We start from the raw sequence: 22,476 nt of genomic DNA, 5'->3' as shown, positions 1-22,476 counted from the left end.
AAATCAATTACTAAAGATTTTGAAGAAATCATGTTTATGTGAATACAGAGGAACCAGCTTGGGTTGTTTTGTGACTGAGCAATTGAAAAAGCTACCAATCTGGGAATGGGCCTGCCCCCATGGCAATCATTTTGTGACACCTTCCTAAAAAATCAATCAAAAAATCATGCTATTCCAAATAAATACATCAGTCCCAAAAGATAATTAATGGCAGAAAATTTGAAAACAGACCAGCAAGTCCCCTTGCAAACAATAAGACTTGCAGCTAAATTAACCTGGACCAGAATTATAAACTTGATCATTAGTGAGTTTATTATTTAAAATTTCTTCTTGTAAGCTGATCTCTATTGTTCAAGTCAGGCCTCAGCAAAATGACATAGCATTTAGGGGAAAAGATGCAGCCCAGTAACCCAGCACTGGAGGCTAAGATGGAGAAGACCTCCACTGCCACCATGTATTTCCCCTTGGTGCTCAGGTAGGTTGGAACAAAAGACAACCACACACTGCAAAAAACCAACATGCTGAAGGTGATGAATTTGGCTTCATTAAAACTGTCTGGTAACTTCCTAGCTAGGAAAGCTACAGTGAAGCTGACAACGGCCAGGAAACACATAAACCCCAAGACACAGTAGAACATGACACTGGACCTTTCATTGCATTGTAGTACAATTTCTCCATTCATTGAGTACACATCAAAATCTGGGAAAGGGGGAGAGGTTGCCAGCCAAACAGTACAAATAGTACTTTGAATAAACAAGCAGGAAAGAACAATGAAGGTTGACAGTCTTTTCCCGACCCATTTCCTCATGATCGACCCTGGCTTTGTTGCCATAAAAGCAAGAACCACAATGGTGGTTTTGGCCAAAACACAAGAAACAGCCATCGAGAAGATTATGCCAAAAGCCGTTTGTTGAAGAAGACACATCATTTTCTCAGGTCGACCAATAAATAGCAAAGTGCAAAGGAAGCAGAGCAGGAGGGAGACGAGAAGAGTGTAGGTGAGGTCGCGGTTGTTGGCTTTGACAATGGGCGTGTCCCGGTGCTTAAGGAAGATCCCAAACACTAAAGCTGTGATGAAAGAAAAGAATACTGCAAATATAGCTAAAGTGATCCCCAAAGGTTCCTCGTAAGACAGGAAGCTTATACGTTTTGGAATGCATGCATCCTTGTTGCGATTTGGAAACTGAGCTTCTGGACATTGAAAACAGTCATCCATATCTGTAAAAGTAAAACATGGTTCTCTGTACATATAAAAACCCCTGGTAGATATAGCACATTGTGTTCAGCTAAGTCCTACTCAGAGAAGACCTATTAAAAGTAATGAGCCTGAAGAAGTCGTATCTTCAGTTGGTGTACTCTGAGTAGGACTATTATTGAATGCTTCCCAGTACAGTTTCATTTTCTGAATGGGAACTGCAAGTCAGTACAATATCTAAAAGAGACAATTGGACCCTTCTAATGTCATCTTTTTTGGAAGATATTATTGTCGGGGATGATATTAGTCCAAACCTAAACAACTGAAGTTGACTTTTCAGCTGAGAAATCACAAATTAGGCATCATCCCTACTTCCACATTATCTGGATATGATGAAATCCTGTTTCTTTTTATTTCTTTTGCCTTGTGTGACATATATACAACACCCTTGCAGCAATAGTTTCTAAATTGAGACCACAACCTTCTCTGGGTAAATAAACATTTGGAGAAGGTAAAAAATCAATTTGACTAATGGGAGAGGGAGATGATAGAGCTGTAAAATAAAATGAAGCACGTTGATAAAGAGAAGTGTTCTTCCTTCGATAGTAATATACAACTTTGAGTCATACAATGAAGTGAATGGTAGGATATTAAGGGCATATAAAAGAAATCACTTCCTCATGCAGCATAACCCTAGAGTATGGAATTACCTGCCGCAAGACTAACCAAAACAACTTTAAAAGAGGGATTCAATCATTTTAAGAACAAATGAAGAGCCTGCTAGATCAGGCCAGTGGCCCATCTAGCCCAGCATCCTGTTCTAACAGTGGCCAAGCAGAAGCCCAAGGGAATCTTTAAAACAGGACATAAGTGCAATGGCACTCTCCTCTGCTGCAGTTAAAAGCCGCTGACAGTGAAGGCAGACCACAGCCATGAGAGTTAGGAGCCATTGAGAGCTATATTCTCTATGAATTGTCTAATCTTCTTTGGACTCTGTCCAAGTTAATGGTCATTGCTGCCTCTTGTAGGGATAAATTCCACAGTTTAATTATGCACTGTGCCCAGAATCCTCCAACATTCAGCTCCATTGAATGTCCCCAGGTGCTATTGTTATGAGAGAGGGTGTAAAAATTACCTCTCTGCATTTTCTCTGCACCAGGTATAATTTTATATGGTTCTAACCTTTTTCTTATAGGGAAGTTTATTATTATAATAAACTATTATAATAAACTTATTATACCTACTATGCTTTTGGGGAGCAACAATTCTTCTTTTCTACTACTTGTGCTGATAAGGGTCTGCATGTAGGATTCTAGACTAGATGCACTTTGGGTCTGATCCAGCAAGGTTCTTCTTGCCAGGTATTGGGGAAGGGGCAAGAGAATGCTGGTAGAACTCTGTCAACACATTTTAAAATTGGTTGAGCCAGGTAGAGGAGGGTGTAGTTTATCTGAATGACAATAGTTAAGTATAGGCAGTACAGTGGGACCTTGGTTTTTGAATGTCTCCATTGACAAACGTTTCGGTTTTCAAATGCCATAAACCCAGAAGTAGAAACTTCAGTTTTCGAACATGCCTTGGAAGATGAACATGCCATCCAGCTTCTGTATTGAGTTTTAAATATTGAGGCTTCCATACTGAGTTTTCGGTTTTCGAATGTTTCAGAACTCGAACGGTCTTCCAGAACGGATTACATTTAAAAACCGAGGTACCACTGTATTGTGTTTTCTGAACATCTCCCTTAGCTGGAGAAACTGTTTCTCAACTCTCACCTTGACAGAAACAGTAACTATCATGAAATTTGTTACAAGTTAAATTGTTTTTAATGACTGTGTTTCAATATAAATATGTGTCTCATGTCTTCATTTCAACCACAGGGTGGCAGAAAGCATTTATTACCCTTCTGGTTGGAGATCTTCCCTTCTGAACATGGAAGGCAATCATAGCAGCAAAATGGTTCCCCTTCCTTCTTGGCTCTCCTATAACCAGGTTGACAATTGTCATTACACAGTGAATGGGGAAGTGCCTGTCCATAAATGAAAGAGGACAATATACTACAATTCAGAAAAATTAAGTTTTATTAGTTGGTAGCTCATAGTTCAATCAACAATTAAGGAATATGAAGTTAAGAAACTGGCCAATGCCACAGTGGAATCATGACATCATTTACAGAGATCATTTTTTACGCAGCCACTGATCACAGATAACATTGTGATCACATGTGATAACATTGTAGAACATTCCTCTTCTCTACAATGCCCTTCAGACTGAGTCACTTCTGTAGTGCAACAATGTGCCAGCTTTTAAACACTGATAAAATGATTGGACACACCCTAAATAACCTTGGATCCTACCTGGTTAAATCTCGTGGGCCACATGATGATATCCTCTTGGATAGAGATCATGTTTTCTGGAGGACCCAGAGAATGGGCACCCATCTTTCCAACTTTGACTCTCTGAAAGGACTGGTTTGGGAATATTATCCAGTTCATAATATCAAAGCCGGCTACAATTTCACCATTTTGATCAAACGTAACCTTTTCACCTGCACTGTTGTTAAATGAGACACTTCTTAGAAAGTGTTGTAGCTAGATTGAGGGGAAGAACAAAGCAATTCATAAATATGCACAAATGGATTCAACATGACATCTTTCACACTTGAGGGCTGTAGTTGCATTTAAAAGCCGAATGCAGATTAAATATATTAGCAGCAGTATTTGAAGCAGCAACAGTAACACATATAAAATACTATGTATAATTAAAGCTGATGTGAAGTACAACTCCATCATAGCTATCCATCGACCATGCTCACTAGGACTGAACATCACATGGACAAAACACAAAAAGGAACAACATTGGCTGTTCCTGATTTAAATCTTGGGGGGTAAAAAGCTCTAGGAGAGAGCATTTTCTATACGGTTATAATGCATTCTCGTTTATAATGCCATTCCAGATATTACCTTATGCTGTTGTTGATTCAGAAATATCTGCCTCTCCCTACTGGCCCATGTTTGTTGTTTCAACTGGAATGACAGCATAGCATGCAATGCATGAGCTATAGCGTAGACTGCATTGTAAACACTGTAACTGTGGCCAGTCATGCTCATTTGAAAAATAGATGTAGGAAGAGTCTCCAGATTCTCTGCCCCTGTGCAGATTTCCCTTTCCATCTCATCCACCGCAAACTTGTGGAATGAACAGTTAAATGCCTCTTCCCAGAAGTCCTCAATGAAGCCATCTTCCTTTTCTGAAGGACTCTTCTTCTGAAGAAAGGTGTGGAATCCCAACACCTCCTTTGAATGAGTAGTGAAGGATAGAGCGCCATGGATGAACTGTAGGCTCCAATTTCTTTGTAAGCGAAGTGATGTGAATTCCATCTGGGCTGTCATCACCCAAACTTTTGCGGCAGCTTGTATCGGTATTTCTTCAAATTCTGCAGCCTTAGGTATAATTCTCAACGTTATCATGTCCTGAATTTCTCCGTGTACAACCACAACATTGGCAGTGCTTCGCATCGCAACAATGAAGGATTCGAAGCCCTCCCTCACTGCATCCTCAAATTCATTTGAAAATTTAAGTTTGGGGAATCTTTCTATGAAGTCAAAGCATATACCTCTTTCAGAAAAAATGGGAAGCACCTTTTCAACAAATTTCTCTGTATTCTCCTCATCTTGAGAAACCACTCCAATCCACATCCACCTGAAGTGTAGCAGTAAGTGGAGAATACCCATGAAATGATGTGTCCCATTTGGGAACATCCGGTGGAAGAAAAAGGCTTGAGTTTTCTCATTCATTACTGGAGCAGAGCCGTATATGAACTAAGGAAAAGGGGGGGGGGAGGGTAGGAGGAAAGAGATAGTTCTAAAAAATATATATTTAAGATTAAGAACCTAAGATATCACCAATCCAAGCAGCTCCTCAAACCAGATGGCAATTGGGGATAGTTATTGGGAAATCCTTCACCTAACATGCCTCAGTGAAGGCCATTATCTGAACCCCTTACCTGTCCACAAAAACCCAGCTAAGCCAAATGGCCAAATCCCACTGCAACCCATAAGTCAGAACAGTGTGATGTAGGTGAAAAAGGGAGCACCCAAAAGCCAACCAAAAATTCCTGTTCAGCCCGGAATTGGCAAGTGGCTAATCCCACACTACTCAACGGTGAGAGTGTGACATGCTATTAAAAAGCAGAAGGAGGACTTGGGTGAGGGGCAGCCTATTGTAGGCAACCTCCTACTTTAAGCTGTATGATGGTAAGGAAATGCGCCTCTCCTCAGGAGAAGGCAATACAGGAGTTCCTCTTTCATAAAGGTGAGTAAACCTACCTGCAACTAAAGGTTGGGAGTGACAAAAATCAGGGGTCAGCAAAATTTTCAGCAGGGGGCCGGTCCACTGTCCCTCAGACCTTGTGGGGGCCCAGACTATATTTTGAAAAAAGAAAGAAAGAAGAACGAATTCCCATGCCCCACAAATAACCCAGAGATGCATTTTAAATAAAAGCACACATTCTGCTCATGTAAAAACACGCTGATTCCTGGACCGTCCATGGGCCAGATTTAGAAGGCGATTGGGCCGGATCCGGCCCCTGGTCCTTAGTTTGCCTACCCATGGACAATATGCATACCACCATATGCGCCCTGCAATGTCCCTTCAAAATCTCACATGAATCTTAAGGATTCTTTCCCTAGATTTTGCCCTTACCTGAGGCATCTTGTACATACAGAGGATGGTTGCCATGTGGAGACAGACATTTGAGTTTGGTCCACCAATAACTGTGACTGGAGTGTTCTCAGCATCACACTTGTAGTTGGGGATGAATCTGCCTCTCCTGGAGAGAAGTTCCATTGATGCCAGATAGGTCCATGTTTCACTGAACTGGGTATTATAGACATGGAAGCCCAAGGTGACATTGGGTAAGATCTGTCCATTTTCATTTATCTCTTTTACGGCAAATGCCAAAGCCAGGATGTGCTGGTAGGTCTGAGTTAGAACACTGCAATAAGGGTTACATGGTGCAAGATATTCATGATATTCAGATTAGGGTGTTTGTTATGTATATAGATATATAATAGATAAGGTATAACACTAAAATGGCTTGTATTTATGCTTGCAGTCCACAAAGCATAAAGCAATATTAACTTCTCCACACTAGCAGAAAATGGTAATAATTTACTTAATAATGCTAAGATGATTGTGTTAATAACTGCTGGGGTGGGGCGGGGGAGAGAGGAAATCTATTCAGGCAAAGGATTTCCTGTCCCCCTAACAATGCCCAGCTCACACACCTCATTGCTACATTAGAATGTCATTTGATTCATACAGGTGTTGAAAACACAGTATTAAATTAGGAACAAAAAATAAAATAATTCCTTGCAGTAGCACCTTAGAGACCAACTAAGTTTGTCATTGGTATGAGCTTGCATGTGCATGCACACTTCTTTGGTATCTGAAGAAGTGTGCATGCACACGAAAGCTCATATCAATGACAAACTTAGTTGGTTTCTAAGGTGCTACTGGAAGGATTTTTTTAAATATTTCGTTCCTAATTTAATACTGTGTTTTCAACACCTGTATGAATCAAATGACATTCTAATGTAGCAACATACCTGTAACTAGTTTGCCTACCCATGGTTTAGACAGTAAACAGCCAGATGTCTATGGGAATTGTTCTAGAACCCACCATTTCAGTAGCATGTACTATCACACTGTACATTCACATTTAAACCATAGTTTGATTTAACTATGGTTTAAAATGATTATCCAATAATGTTGCAGAAGGAACGGCCAATTGAGTGTGCATTCCCAAGCAATTGTTACAAATATCCTGGTATTTAGAGTTTTGTGTTGGAGAACAAAGGGAAGAAATGACTAAGTGACACAACCAAGCCATAGGTTTTAAATATCACTTTGTAATATGTCAGAACCAGCCTAGAAAAAGTAATGCAAATAGGAGACTATGTTGCAATTGTTCCTATTCAATAGAGTGGGGAAAGCTATAAAGCCAAGAAACACTTTAAGGATGGATACAACTCCTCACAGGAAGGAACCAAGAAAATATCCTACCCCACCCCCCCACCCCAACACACCTAAAAACAACAAATTCAGAACAATGGGAAGAAAAAGTAGAGTAGCAGTAAGCAATAAAACGAACGATGCAAAGGTGGGGGATATATTGATTACAGTTTCAAATTGTTTAAAAACCCAGTTACATACATACGGTCATCAGAAAGTTCCTGAGATGGGTGCATTTTAAAGCTGATGCTATTTGATAATATAAAAACTTGAGATGTAATGCCAGCAATTATGAGGTCTCCTGACTGATAATATTGGTGAAGAATAGGAAGAGGGTCTAAGATGGAGCACAGAGCAATAGAAGCCTTGCACATAGCCTGTGGCAGCAACGCTAATACCAGGATAACGAATAGTACCATCTTGCAGAAAGCCTTCATTTTTTAAAAGCATTCATTGTTTTCCATTCTGTTGTTAGAGGGACTGTGATTAGCAAAGCTGCAGTGGGGTGGTTGCTCATTCAGCAGATGTAAAGTCAGAACTATTAAATGTAAAGAATCACTGTTTAGACTGACAGAGTTCCATTAACCTACAGGCTCTCAATAGGATATATTAGCAACAGGTTTTAGTAGCAATTTTTACTCTCCATAGGTTTGCATGTAGCTACTGGAACTCCCCAGGGATGGGGAGAAAGAATTGACGTTATTATCATGGTTAATTGGACAATTGCACGAGAGATCACCACCTACTATTAGTTCTTTGTTCTTGACAACATTGCAGATGAAAAAGAAAAGATGTTTATCCCACCTGAGCTAAACTTGTCTTGGTAATTCTTAGTGAAAGAGCAAGAAAATTACAATGAGCTACAGAGTATTGCACATGCATAGGCATGAACATGTGTGTGTCAGGTTCCAGATAACAAGCCTTAAATAAAATGTGTCAGAAGCTATTAAAAATGGCTGGTTAAAGTTTTGAACACATTCCAAAGTGGGGCCAGTTTCTCAAAACTGCCACATTAAAAAAAAATCACCTATTGAAGATCAGGTGGTTTTTCATCAGGCCCTGAGCTGTAAAAGATTCCCCATCCCCTCTCTATTCTATGAAATTAAATGTATCTGTTATACAAGGGCATTCTTGGTTTTCTCTATTTGTTGTTATTTGTGGGACTGGATAAAGGGTTAGCCTGCTCAGCTTGGTTTGGTGACCTGGGAACACTGTGCAAAACTTAAAATCATAGAATCGTAGAGTTTGAAGGAACCAACAAGGGTAATCTATTCCAATTTTATTTCAAAGGCTTGTTTTCCCTCCCCCAGGGATAGCCAGAGCAATAGCAATGTTAATAAATGGGTTTTAGATCTTGTATGAATATAAACCAGCTTAATTTACACAGGCTTACCTTTAGCCAGCTGTTTTGCCAATTAACTCTGCAGGTTCTTTAAAGGATCTTTGGTAGTCAATATGAGGGAAAATAGGGACATGGGTGGCGCTGTGGTCTAAACCACAGAGCCTAGGCCTTGCCGATCAGAAGATCGGCAGTTCAAATCCCCACAACAGGGTGAGCTCCCATTGTTCAGTCCCAGCTCCTGCCCACCTAGCAGTTCGAAAGCACGTCAAAGTGCAAGTAGATAAATAGGTACCGCTCCGGTGCGTAGGTAAACAGCATTTCCGTGCGCTGCTCTGGTTTGCCAGAAGCAGCTTAGTCATGCTGGCCATATAATATAATATAATATAATATAATATAATATAATATAATATAATATAATATAATATAATATAATATAATATAATATATTATTTATACCTCGCCTATCTGGCTGGGTTTCCCCAGAATATTGAAATACAATAATCTATAAAATATTAAAAGCCTCCCTAAAAAGGGATGTCTTCTAAAAGTCTGGTAGTTATTTTTCTCTTTGACATCTGGTGGGAGGGCATTCCACAGGGCGGGTGCCACTACCGAGAAGGCCCTCTGCCTGTAACTTGGCTTCTTGCAGCGAGGGAATCTCCAGAAGGCCCTCGGCACTGGACCTCAGTGTCCGGACAAAACAACGGGGGGTGGAGACACTCCTTCAGGTATACTGGACCGAGGCCGTTTAGGGCTTTAAAGCTCAGCACCAACACTTTGAATTGTGCTCGGAAGTGTACTGGGAGCCAATGTAGGTCTTTCAAGACCAGTGTTATGTGGTCTCGGCAGCCGCTTCCAGTCACCAGTCTAGCTGCCACATTCTGGATTAGTTGTAGTTTCTGGGTCACCTTCAAAGGTAGCCCCACATAGAGAGCATTGCAGTAGTCCAAGTGAGAGAAAACTAGAGCATGCACCACTCTGGCAAGACAGTCCGCAGGCAGGTAGGGTCCCAGCCTGCATACCAGATGGAGCTGGTAAACAGCTGCCCAGGACACAGAATTGACCTGCACCTCCATGGACAGCTGTGTGAGTTCAAAATGACTCCCAGGCTGCGCACCTGGTCCTTCAGGGGCACATTCAGGACCAGGGAGTCCTCCACACCTGCCCGCCTCCTGTCCCCCACAAACAGTACTTCTGTCTTGTCAAGATTCAACCTCAATCTGTTAGCTGCCATCCATCCTCCAACCACCTCCAGACACTCACACAGGACCTTCACCGCCTTCACTGGTTCTAATTTGAAAGAGAGGTAGAGCTGGGTATCATCCGCATACTGATGAACACCCAGCCCAAACCCCCTGATGATCTCTCCCAGTGGCTGCATGTAGATGCTGAAAAGCATGGGGGAGAGGACAGAACCCTGAGGCACCCCACAAGTGAGAGCCCAGGGGTCTGAACACTCATCCCCACCATCACTTTCTTAACACAGCCCAGGAGGAAGGAGCGGAACCACTGTATGACAGTGCCCCCAGCTCCCAAGCCCTCTAGACGGTCCAGAAGGATGTTATGGTCGATGGTGTCAAAAGCTCCAGCAGAACTAGGAAACAGCTCTCACCTTTGTCCCTAGCCCACCGGAGATTATCGACCAGAGCGACCAAGGCAGTTTCATGAAGCTGTCTGTGAACAAACATCGACTCCCTCGGCCAGTAAAGTGAGATGAGCCCGAAACCCCAGAGTTGTCCGTGACTGGACCTAACGGTCAGGGGTACCTTTACCTTTTATGAGGGAAAATATATTTTCATTTGAACAGAATAGGAAAACCTCCTAAAACAGCAACCAACCCCCCCCCCCCGTCCCCTCAAACAGTAAAACCACTGCAGCCAATCTTACAAATTATGCCAGGATTTCATCAAATACAGTTGTTGTTGTTGTTGTTGTTGTTGTTGTCATCGTCGTTTTAAAGTTGTAAAGCAGGGATAGGCCACATAACCTTCGGACAACCTCCTGGGAGCCAAACGGCAGTTGTGGACAGGGCCAAGGGCAAAAGTGGGAAGAACTATTTAGGGCTTGCCTAGGAGATCACTGTAAGCAAATTTAAACCCTAACTAGACTCTAAGAAACATTTGTAAAGTAATGAAGATTATGGATAATTTGGAAAAAATGAAAATTGTGGAGAATGTACTGATATGTAGTTTTAAATTCTGTTTTAAGGACCCATGTAGGGGATTGGGGAGGGGGGAGAGAGTCACGAGATTCAGAGAATCTCACAAAATGATTATACAAACTGTTTGAATGTAAATTTTTTATGATAAAAATAAATTAATTCCCCCCCCCAAAAAATGTGGGAAGAACTGCAAATCTAAATTTTATTTTTCTACAGAAGTGTGGTTTGTACACATGCTCACACAACCCTTTCTTTCCTCTATCTAGAAAACTGAGAAGCATTATTAGACCTCAAGGACACACTGCAACCTAGCAAAAGAAGTCAGGGAGTGTCATGCAAGGTCACAGAGTGGTGTGAGGCAGGATGCAGGAATAGTCTGGGCAGAGTTCCACAAGGCAGGTAAAGAATCCTGGAGGATTGTGTTGGTCCCCAAACTGATATTCCATATCACTGTTATATATTATTCTTTACTGGGAATAATAACAGTACATACACTCAGCATGACAGAAACATGTTGATTCTTTAATTCTGTCTTCTTATCAGTTTCCCTTTGCTGTTCAACTCTGGCCTCAGCAAAATAACAAAACATTTAGGGAAAAAGATACAACCCAGTAATCCAAAACTAGAGGACAAGATGGAGAAGACCTCCACTGCCACCATATATTTCCCCTTGGTACTCAGGTAGGTTGGAACAAAGGACAACCAAACACTGCAAAAGACCAACATGCTGAAGGTGATGAACTTGGCTTCATTAAAACTGTCGGGTAACTTCCTAGCTAGAAAAGCCACAGTGAAGCTGACAATGGCCAGGAAACCCATGAATCCCAGGGCACAGTAAAACATTATAGTTGAAGCTTCGTTACATTTTAGTACAATTTCTTCAGTCACTGAGTGCATGTCAAAATCTGGGAATGGGGGAGAAGTTATCAGCCAGATCATACAAATACCAGCCTGAATAAGGGAGCAGCAAAAGACAATGCAGCTAGATAGTCTATTGCCTACCCATTTCCTCATCCTAGACCCTGGCTTGCTGGCCATGAATGCTAGAACCACAATGGTGGTTTTGGCCAATATGCAAGAAACTGCCACTGAGAAAATCATGGAGAAAGCAGTTTGTTGAAGGAGGCACATTAGCTGTTCAGGCTGCCCAATGAACAACAAAGCAGAAAAGAAAGCAAGCAAGAGGGAGATGAGGAGAGCGTAGGTGAGGTTCCGGTTGTTGGCCTTGACGATGGGAGTATCCCTGTACTTAATGAAGATTTGAAGCACCAAAGCTGTGATGAAAGAAAAAGTGAGGTCAAGAGTAGCCAAACTGCTCCCCAGAGGTTCTTCATAAGACAAGAAGGTTATTTGTTTCGGAAGGCATCCATTCTGGTAATTGTTTGGGTACTGGTCTCCAGGGCATTCAAAACAGTCATCCATGTCTGAAAAAGAAAATATTGTTTTCTATACAAGTAAGTGCTGGACTGGATGAATCCCAAACCGGAATTAAGATTGCCGGAAGAAATATCAACAACCTCAGATATGCTGATGACATAATCTTGATGGCAGAAATTGAGGAGGAATTAAAGAACCTTTTAATGAGGGTGAAAGAGGAGAGTGCAAAATATGGTCTGGAGCTCAACATCAAAAAAACTAAGATCATGGCCACTGGTCCCATCACCTCCTGGCAAATAGAAGGGGAAGAAATGGAGGCAGTGAGAGATTTTACTTTCTTGGGTTCCATGATCACTGCTGATGGTGACAGCAGTCACGAAATTAAAAGACGCCTGCTTCATGGGAGAAAAGCAATGACAAACCTAGACAGCATCTTAAAAAGCAGATACACCACCTTGCCGACAAAGGTCTGTATAGTTAAAGCTATGGTTTTCCCAGTAGTGATGTATGGAAGTGATAGCTAGACCATAAAGAAGGCTGATTGCTGAAGAATTGATGCTTTTGAATTATGGTGCTGGAGGAGACTCTTGAGAGTCCCATGGACTGCAAGAAGATCAAACCTATCCATTCTGAAGGAAATCAGCCCTGAGTGTTCACTGGAAGGACAGATCGTGAAGCTGAGGCTCCAATATTTTGGCCACCTCATGAGAAGAGAAGACTCTCTGGAAAAGACCCTGATGTTGGGAAAGATGGAGGGCACAAGGAGAAGGGGACGACAGAGGACGAGATGGTTGGACAGTGTTCCCGAAGCTACAAACATGAGTTTGACCAAACTGCGGGAGGCAGTGCAAGACAGGAGTGCCTGGCATGCTCTGGTCCATGGGGTCATGAAGAGTTGCACACGACTAAATGACTAAACAACAACAATTGCTATCTGGCCCACCCAACAAACTTTGGCTTTAAAAGTAAATGACATACTTCTCAATAGTAATATCAGACAGTATATAATCCGCCTCCACACATTATGGAAATTAAGTTCTGGTGTGCACCTAGGAAATAGTAAATGATATGTTACATAGCATAAAATAAATTTCCTACCTGTCTGGTTTGAGATCTTCTGTTCTGGACATGGGAGGCAATCATAGCAGCAAGATGGCTGCCCTTCTTTCTTGGTTCTACTATAACCTGAAAGGCACTTCTCATTACACTCGGAAAGGGGCTCTACCTGTCCATAAATGAAAGAAAAGAAGAGTTGGTAATCTGCAGCTCACATAACAACCCCATGATAGGAAATCTACATTTAAGCCATAGGTAGCTTGCCGGATAGCAATGTGAGAGCTCTTTATTTGCAACAAACTCCAGTACTGGAATCTGTGCCTCTACCATTACTCCTACACCTTTGGTTTCATGAAAAACCATATTGGTAAATGTTTCAACAACATCAACTTTTATTTCTATTTTTATTTTAATCCTTTTTATTGCGTATTTTTAATAACTATAAAATATATATAGCATATAAAACATACAAAGAATATATACATTATACAAAGTAGACATCCTACAGATTACATTCTACTATTTATCTGGTAATTGTTACAAGTATTTCCTTTCTGTATTAATTTATCTTTCCTCTTTTTCTTTTTCCTGCATTTTCCTCCCCTAAATAAAGAAAAATGAATGAATAAATAATTTAATTTTTTTTAAAAAAAGAGCCGATAAATAAATAAAATTTAAAAAAGCAAAATAAAAAATTGTATATGTATATGTAATAAAGATAAAAATAAAAGCTTTGGACTTCCTGTTAATTCCTCGAGTATATACTTATTCTTTACACTTGAATGTAAATACCTTAGTACAAACTTCTTAAGCAAATAATCTAGTACATTCTTACTTCCTTTTACATCCTAACAATTATTATTCAACCCCTAATTTCCTTTTAAGATCACTCAAACGCTATCATGGATACTACATTTTTGCTATACTTTTGAACATATTTCTTGTACCTATCCCATTTTTTTTAATTACTTTTGAATTGTCTCTAAGACTGTTTGTTAATTGCTCAATTTTGGCAAAATTGTGTAATTTACTCTGCCAATCGGTGCAACAACATCAACTTTTAGAAGTCAAGAGTCTTAGTGAAGTAGAAAACATTCAGCTAATGCTTTTTTCCTGGGGGTATTCAAGGGTACACAGTACTAGAACCATTTTTTTTCAAGAACAAAAGCATCGAGTTCAACATATTAAAGACGCTACTGAAGGAATTTTTTTATTTTGCTTCGACTCAGACCAACACGGCTACCTACCTGTAACTTCAACATATTATATATAGAGAAACCATTAATGGATTTTTGCATTATTCATTGCCCTTTATGCAATCTCTTCGTGTTACATCTAGTTTCATCTGAGAATGGATGCTTTAATATTTGTTGTTGTTTAGTCGTTTAGTCGTGTCCGACTCTTTGTGACCCCATGGACCAGAGCACACAAGGCACTCCTGTCTTCCACTGCCTCCTGCAGTTTTGTCAGACTTATGTTCATAGCTTTGAGAACATTGTCCAACCATCTTGTCCTCTGTCGTCCCCTTCTCCTTGTGTCCTCAATCTTTCCCAACATCAGGGTCTTTTCCAGGGAGTATTCTCTTCTCATGAGGAGGCCAAAGTATTGGAGCCTCAGCTTCAGGATCTGTTCCAGTGAGCACTCAGAGCTGATTTCCTTCAGAATGGATAGGTTTGATCTTCTTGCAGTCCACGGGACTCTCAAGAGTCTCCTCCAGCACCATAATTCAAAATTTTACATTATTCATTGCCCTTTATGCAATCTCTTAGTGTTACATCTAGTTTGATCTGAGAACGGATCCTTTAATATATTACAGTGAAATTGTTATGGCCCACTGGAAAAAATATCCCTTCAGTAGCACCTTAAAGACCAACTAAGTTTATATTTTTGGTATGAGCTTTCGTGTGCATGTATCTGTATCTGAAGAAGTGTGCATGCACACGAAAGCTCATACCAAAATATAAACTTAGTTGGTCTTTAAGGTGCTACTGAAGGAATTTTTTTATTTTGCTTCGACTCAGACCAACACGGCTACCTACCTGTAACTGGAAAAAATATCAGCAGACTTTCTGAAATGGAACTTACCTGGTTAAATCTGTCTGGCCACATGATGGCATCATCATGAAGGGTTAACCCCTTGCCCAGAGGAGCCTGGGAATCCAGCCTTCCAACTTTGACTCTAAGAAATGACTCATTTGGGAATGTGATCCAGTTGATAATATCAAATCCAGATACTAATTGTCCATTTTGGTCAAATGAAACTTTTCCCCCAGCACTATTATTAAACAATACGTTTCTCAGAAAGTGGTGGAGCTATATTGGAGGTGGAAGAGAATTCATGAATATGTGCCCTAACACAATGACACTGTGATTATATTTCATGATTGATATAATGGTTTGTGGTATCTTTAAAAGCTCTCTCTCTCTCTCTCTAGCCCTACTTAGATAATTGAAGTTGCTGAAAGAGGGGGAATTGACTTATGGGCCTATAAAAAGGGTGATAGTGTTGATTCTTTTAAGCAATATGATGTACTTGAATGTTCATTTGTTTTTGTTTACAAAATGAACCTCAAAGGTCAAACAGGACATTCTCTCAGGTAGATGGGTCCTAAGCTTTTTACTCTCTTGATATGACCAGAACTAAGTGTTCCGGTTTGCAAAGGTTTTTCGGAAGCCGAACATCCACCCTAAATGGCCTCGGTCCTATATACCTGAAGGAGCGTCTCCACCCCCATCGTTCATCCCGAACACTGATATCCAGCGCCAAGGGCCTTCTGGCGGTTCCCTCATTGCGAGAAGTGAGGTTACAGGGAACCAGACAGAGGGCCTTCTCGGTAGTGGCACCCACCCTGTGGAATGCCCTCCCAGCAGATGTCAAGGCAATAAGCAACTATTTTACTTTTAAAAGACAACGGAAGACGGCCCTGTTTAGGGAAGTTTTTAATGTTTGATGCTGTATTGTTTTTAATATTTGGTTGGAAGTCACCCAGAGTGGCTGGGGAAACCCAGCCAGATGGGTGAGGTATAAATTAATTATTATTATCCTTATTATTATTCAATGGCTTAAGAGCAGGAAGCTCCTGCAGCCAAGCAGGAGCCGCACCTTGGTTTTTGAACAGTTTCGGGAGTCGAACGGACTCCTGGAATGGATTAAGTTCGAGAACCATTGTATTAGTCTATATATATATATAAATGTTCCCACTGTGTGCACAGATGTAGCACCCTTCCTCCATAACCGGTGAACTGAATTCCAACAAATTTGGCCACAATGTTCCATGCCCATCAGGGAGGGATCTGGCGTGATTCCCCCCCTAAAGCACACCTTTCACACCTAAAATAATGATTAAACACAAAAAGTGGCGCCCAAATTATACATCACCAGCAGAAGGTCTGAAGACTCCAACAGCATCCAAAAGAAAGACATATCGCACCCTGCTGCCTCCAAAGCCGCGCCACCAGATGACATCACAAAATTCCACAGCAACCAACTGAAAACAGGCCTTTTGCAGCAACAAGGCCCAACATTGCCCAGCAGACTGAATAGGCTGCAACAGACTAGGCCACTTTTCAGACTAGGCCAAGTGGAGGTAGGGGCCTGCCTGGGGGGGGGGATCCGAATGGGGGCAGGGATAGGTAATGGATCAGAACAGGGTGGGGGGAGACACAGGGATGTGCCTATGTAAACATAACACACACAAAAACAGGGGGACTCTGAAGGTGAGGGGAGTCTGAAGTGGGACTCTGAGGCTCCATTTAACAAACTGAGCCACCGCAACGCATGGCAGGGCCAACTAGTTTCCTAAAAAGCCGTAAATGGTTCAGGGACCTCAATACCTCAAGGACCATCTCTTCACATGTGAACCAACCCAGACCCTGCACTCATTATGGGAGGTCCTACTTCTTGTGCCCACTCTATGCGAGGTCCAGAGGGTGGCAACACAAGAACAGGAGTTTTCTGCAGCATTCCCTGTTTAAGGAACGCTCTCCCCAGTTTTGCTCACCTGGCACCATCACTATATATCTTTAGGAGCCAGGCAGAAAACTGTCCTCTGTAACCACACATTGGGCCTTTTAAAAGTGGGTGAGATATTTTTATTGTATTTCTTTTTCCTTTGGTTTTAAGCGAGTGTCTGGAGGCGGTTGGAGGATGGATGGCGGCTAACAGATTGAGGCTGAATCCTGACAAGACAGAAGTACTGTTTGTGGGGGAGAGGAGGCAGGCAGGTGTGGAGGACTCCCTGGTCCTGAATGGGGTAACTGTGCCCCTGAAGGACAAAGGTGTGCAGCCTGGGAGTCATTTTGGACTCACAGCTGTCCACGGAGGCGTAGGTCAATTCTGTCTCTAGGGCAGCTGTTTACCAGCTCCATCTGGTATGCAGGCTGAGACCCTACCTGCCTGTGGACTGTCTCACCAGAGTGGTGCATGCTCTAGTTATCTCTCGCTTGGATTACTGCAATGCGCTCTATGTAGGGCTACCTTTGAGGGTGACCCGGAAACTACAACTAATCCAGCATGCGGCAGCTAGACTGGTGACTGGGAGTGGCCGCCGATACCACATAACACCGGTCTTAAAAGACCTACATTGGCTCCCAGTACATTTCCGAGCACAGTTCAATGTGTTGGTACTGACCTTTAAAGCCCTAAGCGGCCTCAGTCCAGTATACCTGAAGGACCTTCTCCACCTCTATTGTTCTGCCTGGACACCGAGGTCCAGTGTCAGGGGCCTTCTGGCAGTTCCCTCACTGCGAGAAGGGAAGTTGCAGAGAACAAGGCAGAGGGCTTCTCGGTAGTGGCACCTGCCCTGTGGAACGCCCTCTCACCAGATGTCAAAGAGAAAAACAACTACCAGAGTTTTAGAAGACATCTGAAGGCAGCCCTGTTTAGGGAAGCTTTTAATGTTTAACAGACTATTGTATTTTAATATTTTGTTGGAAGTCGCCCAGAGTGGCTGGGGAAACCCAGCCAGATAGGTGGGGTATAAATATATTATTATTACTAATCTATGTTGGGTTTATTGGATATTTGTTTGTTGTAATTTGCTTTGGATTGCCTTGAGCATGATACGTGTTGGCAATTTTTATAAATAATAATAATAATAATAATCCTTTAGCACAATATTTAGGGCTTCTTCACTTTCCTGGAATTCAATGGCTGACTTCATATGAATTATGATATCATGGTACTCTGTAACTAGCCAGATTTAGCAACAAACCTCTGTATTATTTGGAATAGAACTTTACCTGCCATGGCTGTTGATTCAGAAGTTCCCACCTTACTGTACCTGCCATTCCTCTGTATTTTAATTTGGCAGAAAGCATGGTGTGCAAAGCATGTGCCACAACATATACAGAATTGTAGATGCTGTAGCTGTGGGCTGTCATGGTCATTTCAAAAACAGACCCAGGAAGGCTCTCGATATTCTCCTCCCCAGTGCAGATCTGTTTGTCTTTCTCCTCCAAAGCAGGATCAGTAAAATAACAATTAAATGCCTCTTCCCAGAAAAGCCTGATGAAGCCATCTTCTTTTTCCAAGGTCGGGTTTCTCATCTGAATAAATTTCTGGAATCCTAGAAGATCCTTAGAATGGACTGCAAAGGACAGAGCACCGTGGAGGAAAGTTATGTCCCAACCTCTTTGAATGGGAAAGGATGTGAAGTCCATCTGAGCTGTCATAATCCAGACTTTTGCCTTGCCTTCTATTTTTATACCATTTGCTTCTGCAAGTCTGGGCATCATTCTCATTACCATAATTGTATGAATTTCACCATTCACAACTACAACATTGGTGGTGCTTCCCACAATCATGCTGATTGTTTTAGAACCTTCCTCCACCAGTTCTTCGAAATCATCAGAAAAAGATACTTTAGGAAAACTTTCTATAAAATCAAAGCAGATGCCCTTCTCGGCAAACATGGGAAGAACGTTTTGTACAAATCTGTCTCCAGTGTCATCATAGAGAAAAAGCACGCCAATCCACATCCAATTGAAATGCAGCAGTAGCTGGACGATCCCCTCATATTGTTGAACCCCATCTGGAAATATTTTATGGAAGAAAACTGCTTGCATGTCTTGATTCAAAATAGGAGAAGAGCCATAGATGAGCTAAAGACGATCATTTTTATAAACAGATGGGGAAAGGAGATACCAAATGTTGAGATCCAAATACCAAATAAACTCAAAACAAGATTTCAACTTTCAGTTAATGAGTATCGATTGACAGGGGCTATTCAATTTGCTATTTATTTATGTTGATTTGGAATCTGCAGATATGTAGATATAGACAGTGCTTTTTTCTTTAAAAAAAGTTTAGGGGTATTTTCATTTTGACTCAAGAAAAATCACCATTTTGTAGTTCAAATTGGGGAAAATAAATACAACTAATGTACAAAGAACTCGTATTACACAGCTGGCAGCTCACAGTGGCTTCCACATTAGCATTTCACGTCTGGGGCTCTGGGTGGGTGAGGGCAACATGGCACAGCCATGGTGGGTTCAGAGAGGCCACCATCTTCTGGCATGGCCAGGGGAAGGGTTGGCCACCTGGTGCCACCCCATTAGAGGGGTCTGGGAGTGGTGACTCAGTCCGGGAGTCCACTGGGGGACCAATGGGCCAATATACCTCTTCCAATGGCAGCCTGTGCGGGGTTGTGGCACCCAATCCATGTTGCAATCTACTCCCCAAAACAAGGTCAATGCCACCAGATTCCTATCAGATAGCAGGTGTACTTCCTGATGCTGGATACACGCCCAATGCCTTAGCCAAACCTGTTCTGTCCTGGAATCAATAAAGCTGTGGCCCAGTGCAACCTAATACCTGTCTACTGCGTCCATTCTTGTGGCCTTCCCTGCACCTGCCACAGCTGTTATGTTTAGTCCATGTAATGTCTCCACAGTTCATATTATTCTTCATTATAATGTTCAATGAGGAATGATTCCGTATGTTCTCTCTACATGGGGATGCTTCAGTAGTTGCATGTCCTTTAACAATTTATGGAGCCAATTTAGAAAGATCTCCCACTGCCTACTTTTTGCCTGTACTCTGACTTTTGCCAGTTTCTCTTGCAACCAATCGGAAGCTGCGCCTTGGTTGTCAAACGTTTCGAAGCTGAACGGGCTTGCGGAACGGATTATGTTTGACAACTGAGGTTTGACTGTACCTGTACTTGCTGGTCCTAAAAGATCTCAAACATGGTGAATCAGTCAATCATTCAAGTACCCACATTCAGTCTGATTATATTTGTAATTGGCTTGCTTATGACCCAAGAGTAAAAAACCCAAGTCTACATCTTACTTGTGGCATCTTGTACATGCAGAGGATTGTTGCCATGTCAAGGCCTACTTCAGAGTTCGATCCTCCAATGACTGCAACTGGGGTGTCCACCACATCGCACTTGTAGTTAGGGATGAGTCGTCCTTGTCTAGAGAGAAGTTCCATGGAGGCTTGATAGGTCCAGCTTGCACTGAAATGGCTATTATAAATGTGAAATCCTAGAGTGACATTGGGTAAGATTTGGGGATTTCCATTTATCTCTTTTACAGCAAATGCCACGGCCAGGATATGCTGGTAGAGATGTGTCATTGGCCTGCAATGAGAACTACATATTAAACAACAGCGCATCTTCACAAATCATAGAATCATAGAATTGTAGAGTTGGAAGGGACCCTGAGGATCATTTAGCCCAGTGCTTGAGTCTCCATCTGATTCTGAACTACAATTCCCATCATCCCTGAAAACTGGTCCTGCTAGCTAGGGATGGTGGGTGTTGTAGCCCAAAAACAAATGGAGACCCTTGTCTGAAAACCGCTCATTTAGCCCAACCCCCTGCAATGCAGGAATATGCAGCTGTCCTGTAAAGGGATCAAACCTTCTACCTTGGCATTATCAGCATCAAACTCTATTATTTGTCCATAGTATAGGAGGTACGTGAATATATTGAAACACAAACCTGCACATTTGGCCTTCCTGAATAGCCAGCCCATGGCATTTCTATTTATTAATTCTGATAATTAGAACTATCCCTCACTATCAGCTTCCAGAAAACTCAGAAAGGGGAATGTGTTTTATTACAGGTTGAACCTCAAAATAAACTTAGGTTGTATCCAGGGAAGATTCCTCTGATGGAAGAATCTGTGCCTGATCCTTTGGAATATTTCATAGGTGTAAGGGACACTACAATGATTATCATTATCATTATCATTATCATTATCATTATCATTAGAAGGCAAATAAGCCACTGAGATATTATGTTGGTGACTAGAAGTTCCCCAGATTTATCACACAACCGAACTTGCCATATTGCCCTATTTTGTGCTTCTCTTTGCAAAATGTAAGCACTTGTTAACAGTACTGCTGCTATTATATTTGATGCCACTACTACTAATATCAGATTTTTGAAATGAGTAGAAAGTGTCAGATTATCCAGTCTTTCTTCCATTGTTCAAAGCTGATCATGCAATCACCTCCAGGTTTGAGTGATTAACTGCTTTGCAATGATAAAAGATAAGTGTGAAATCTAGAAATACAAATATTATCACGGCAAATCACAAGAAAGCCTTAAGAAACTGGATGTGGGTGTTATGGGGTTTTTTCCCTGCCTCATGCTCATTTAATGATGATGAAATGCTAGTTTTAGATCTCATTATAATCAGGTATTCTTAAACTAAGATGAACAGACCCTGCCTAAATTCCACCCCCACCCTTCATAAGAATCAAGAATGAAGGAAAGGGGTTCTGGTAATTATCATAATGATCATCACCCTTATCATATGGCAAATGCAGATATATATTTATTACAGAAAGATCCTATGGTTTTAAACTCACAAGTACACATGCTCACACAAAAACAATTCCTTACAGAATGTCCTCAAGGAACGCAGAAGAGGGTGGTATATTGAAGGCTACACTTGAAGTTATATAGATTTGAGAAATAATGCCAGCAACAGTGATGTCTCCGGACTGATAATATTCATGAAGAATAGGAAGAGGGTGCCTGCTGGAACACTGAGCAATCGGAATGTTGCCCTCATTTAGAGAAAATAGCACTAATTTCAATACTGCATAGAGTACCAGCTTGCAGGAATTTGAGGGGAAATAATTCTTCTCTTTGCACACTGCCATTTGAGTGTTCCTGAGCAATAACAAGTCACTAGAAGCCAGATCTCCTGAGTGTAAAGATTCATTGATCAGACTGACAGAGCACTTAGTGTCTGTCTGCCTAAGCTTGAATATCACAGTGCATATTAATCTTCCAGTCTTAGCTCATAGTTTTCCATGTTGGAACTGGAACCCTCTAGAGATACAGAGAAGTAGTGATTGTGATTAATTTGATAATT

General features: G+C 41.5%; 2 protein-coding genes across 2 annotated transcripts; both read right to left on the bottom strand.

Moving 5' to 3' along the window:
- Positions 1-313: 313 nt before the first annotated feature.
- LOC118078228 (vomeronasal type-2 receptor 26-like) lies at positions 314-7,539 on the bottom strand. The gene is made up of 6 exons (XM_035102000.2): positions 7,409-7,539; positions 5,897-6,188; positions 4,156-5,013; positions 3,550-3,783; positions 3,095-3,221; positions 314-1,218 (listed from the first exon to the last, which is right to left on the bottom strand). The coding sequence occupies exons 1-6, from the start codon at positions 7,441-7,443 to the stop codon at positions 314-316; spliced, it is 2,451 nt and encodes an 816-aa protein (XP_034957891.2). The 5' UTR covers positions 7,444-7,539.
- Positions 7,540-11,232: 3,693 nt separating this feature from the next.
- Positions 11,233-22,261, bottom strand: LOC118078226 (vomeronasal type-2 receptor 26-like). Its single transcript, XM_060281298.1, has 6 exons — positions 21,999-22,261; positions 20,435-20,612; positions 18,385-19,245; positions 15,229-15,456; positions 13,186-13,312; positions 11,233-12,134 (listed from the first exon to the last, which is right to left on the bottom strand). The coding sequence occupies exons 1-6, from the start codon at positions 22,259-22,261 to the stop codon at positions 11,233-11,235; spliced, it is 2,559 nt and encodes an 852-aa protein (XP_060137281.1).
- Between the last annotated feature and the right edge of the window lie 215 nt (positions 22,262-22,476).

Source organism: Zootoca vivipara, chromosome 13 (genome assembly GCF_963506605.1).
Source record: "Zootoca vivipara chromosome 13, rZooViv1.1, whole genome shotgun sequence".
NCBI lineage: Eukaryota > Metazoa > Chordata > Lepidosauria > Squamata > Lacertidae > Zootoca > Zootoca vivipara.
The sequence above is the reverse complement of the archived record's forward strand: the minus strand, read 5'-3'. Positions and strand labels throughout refer to the sequence as shown.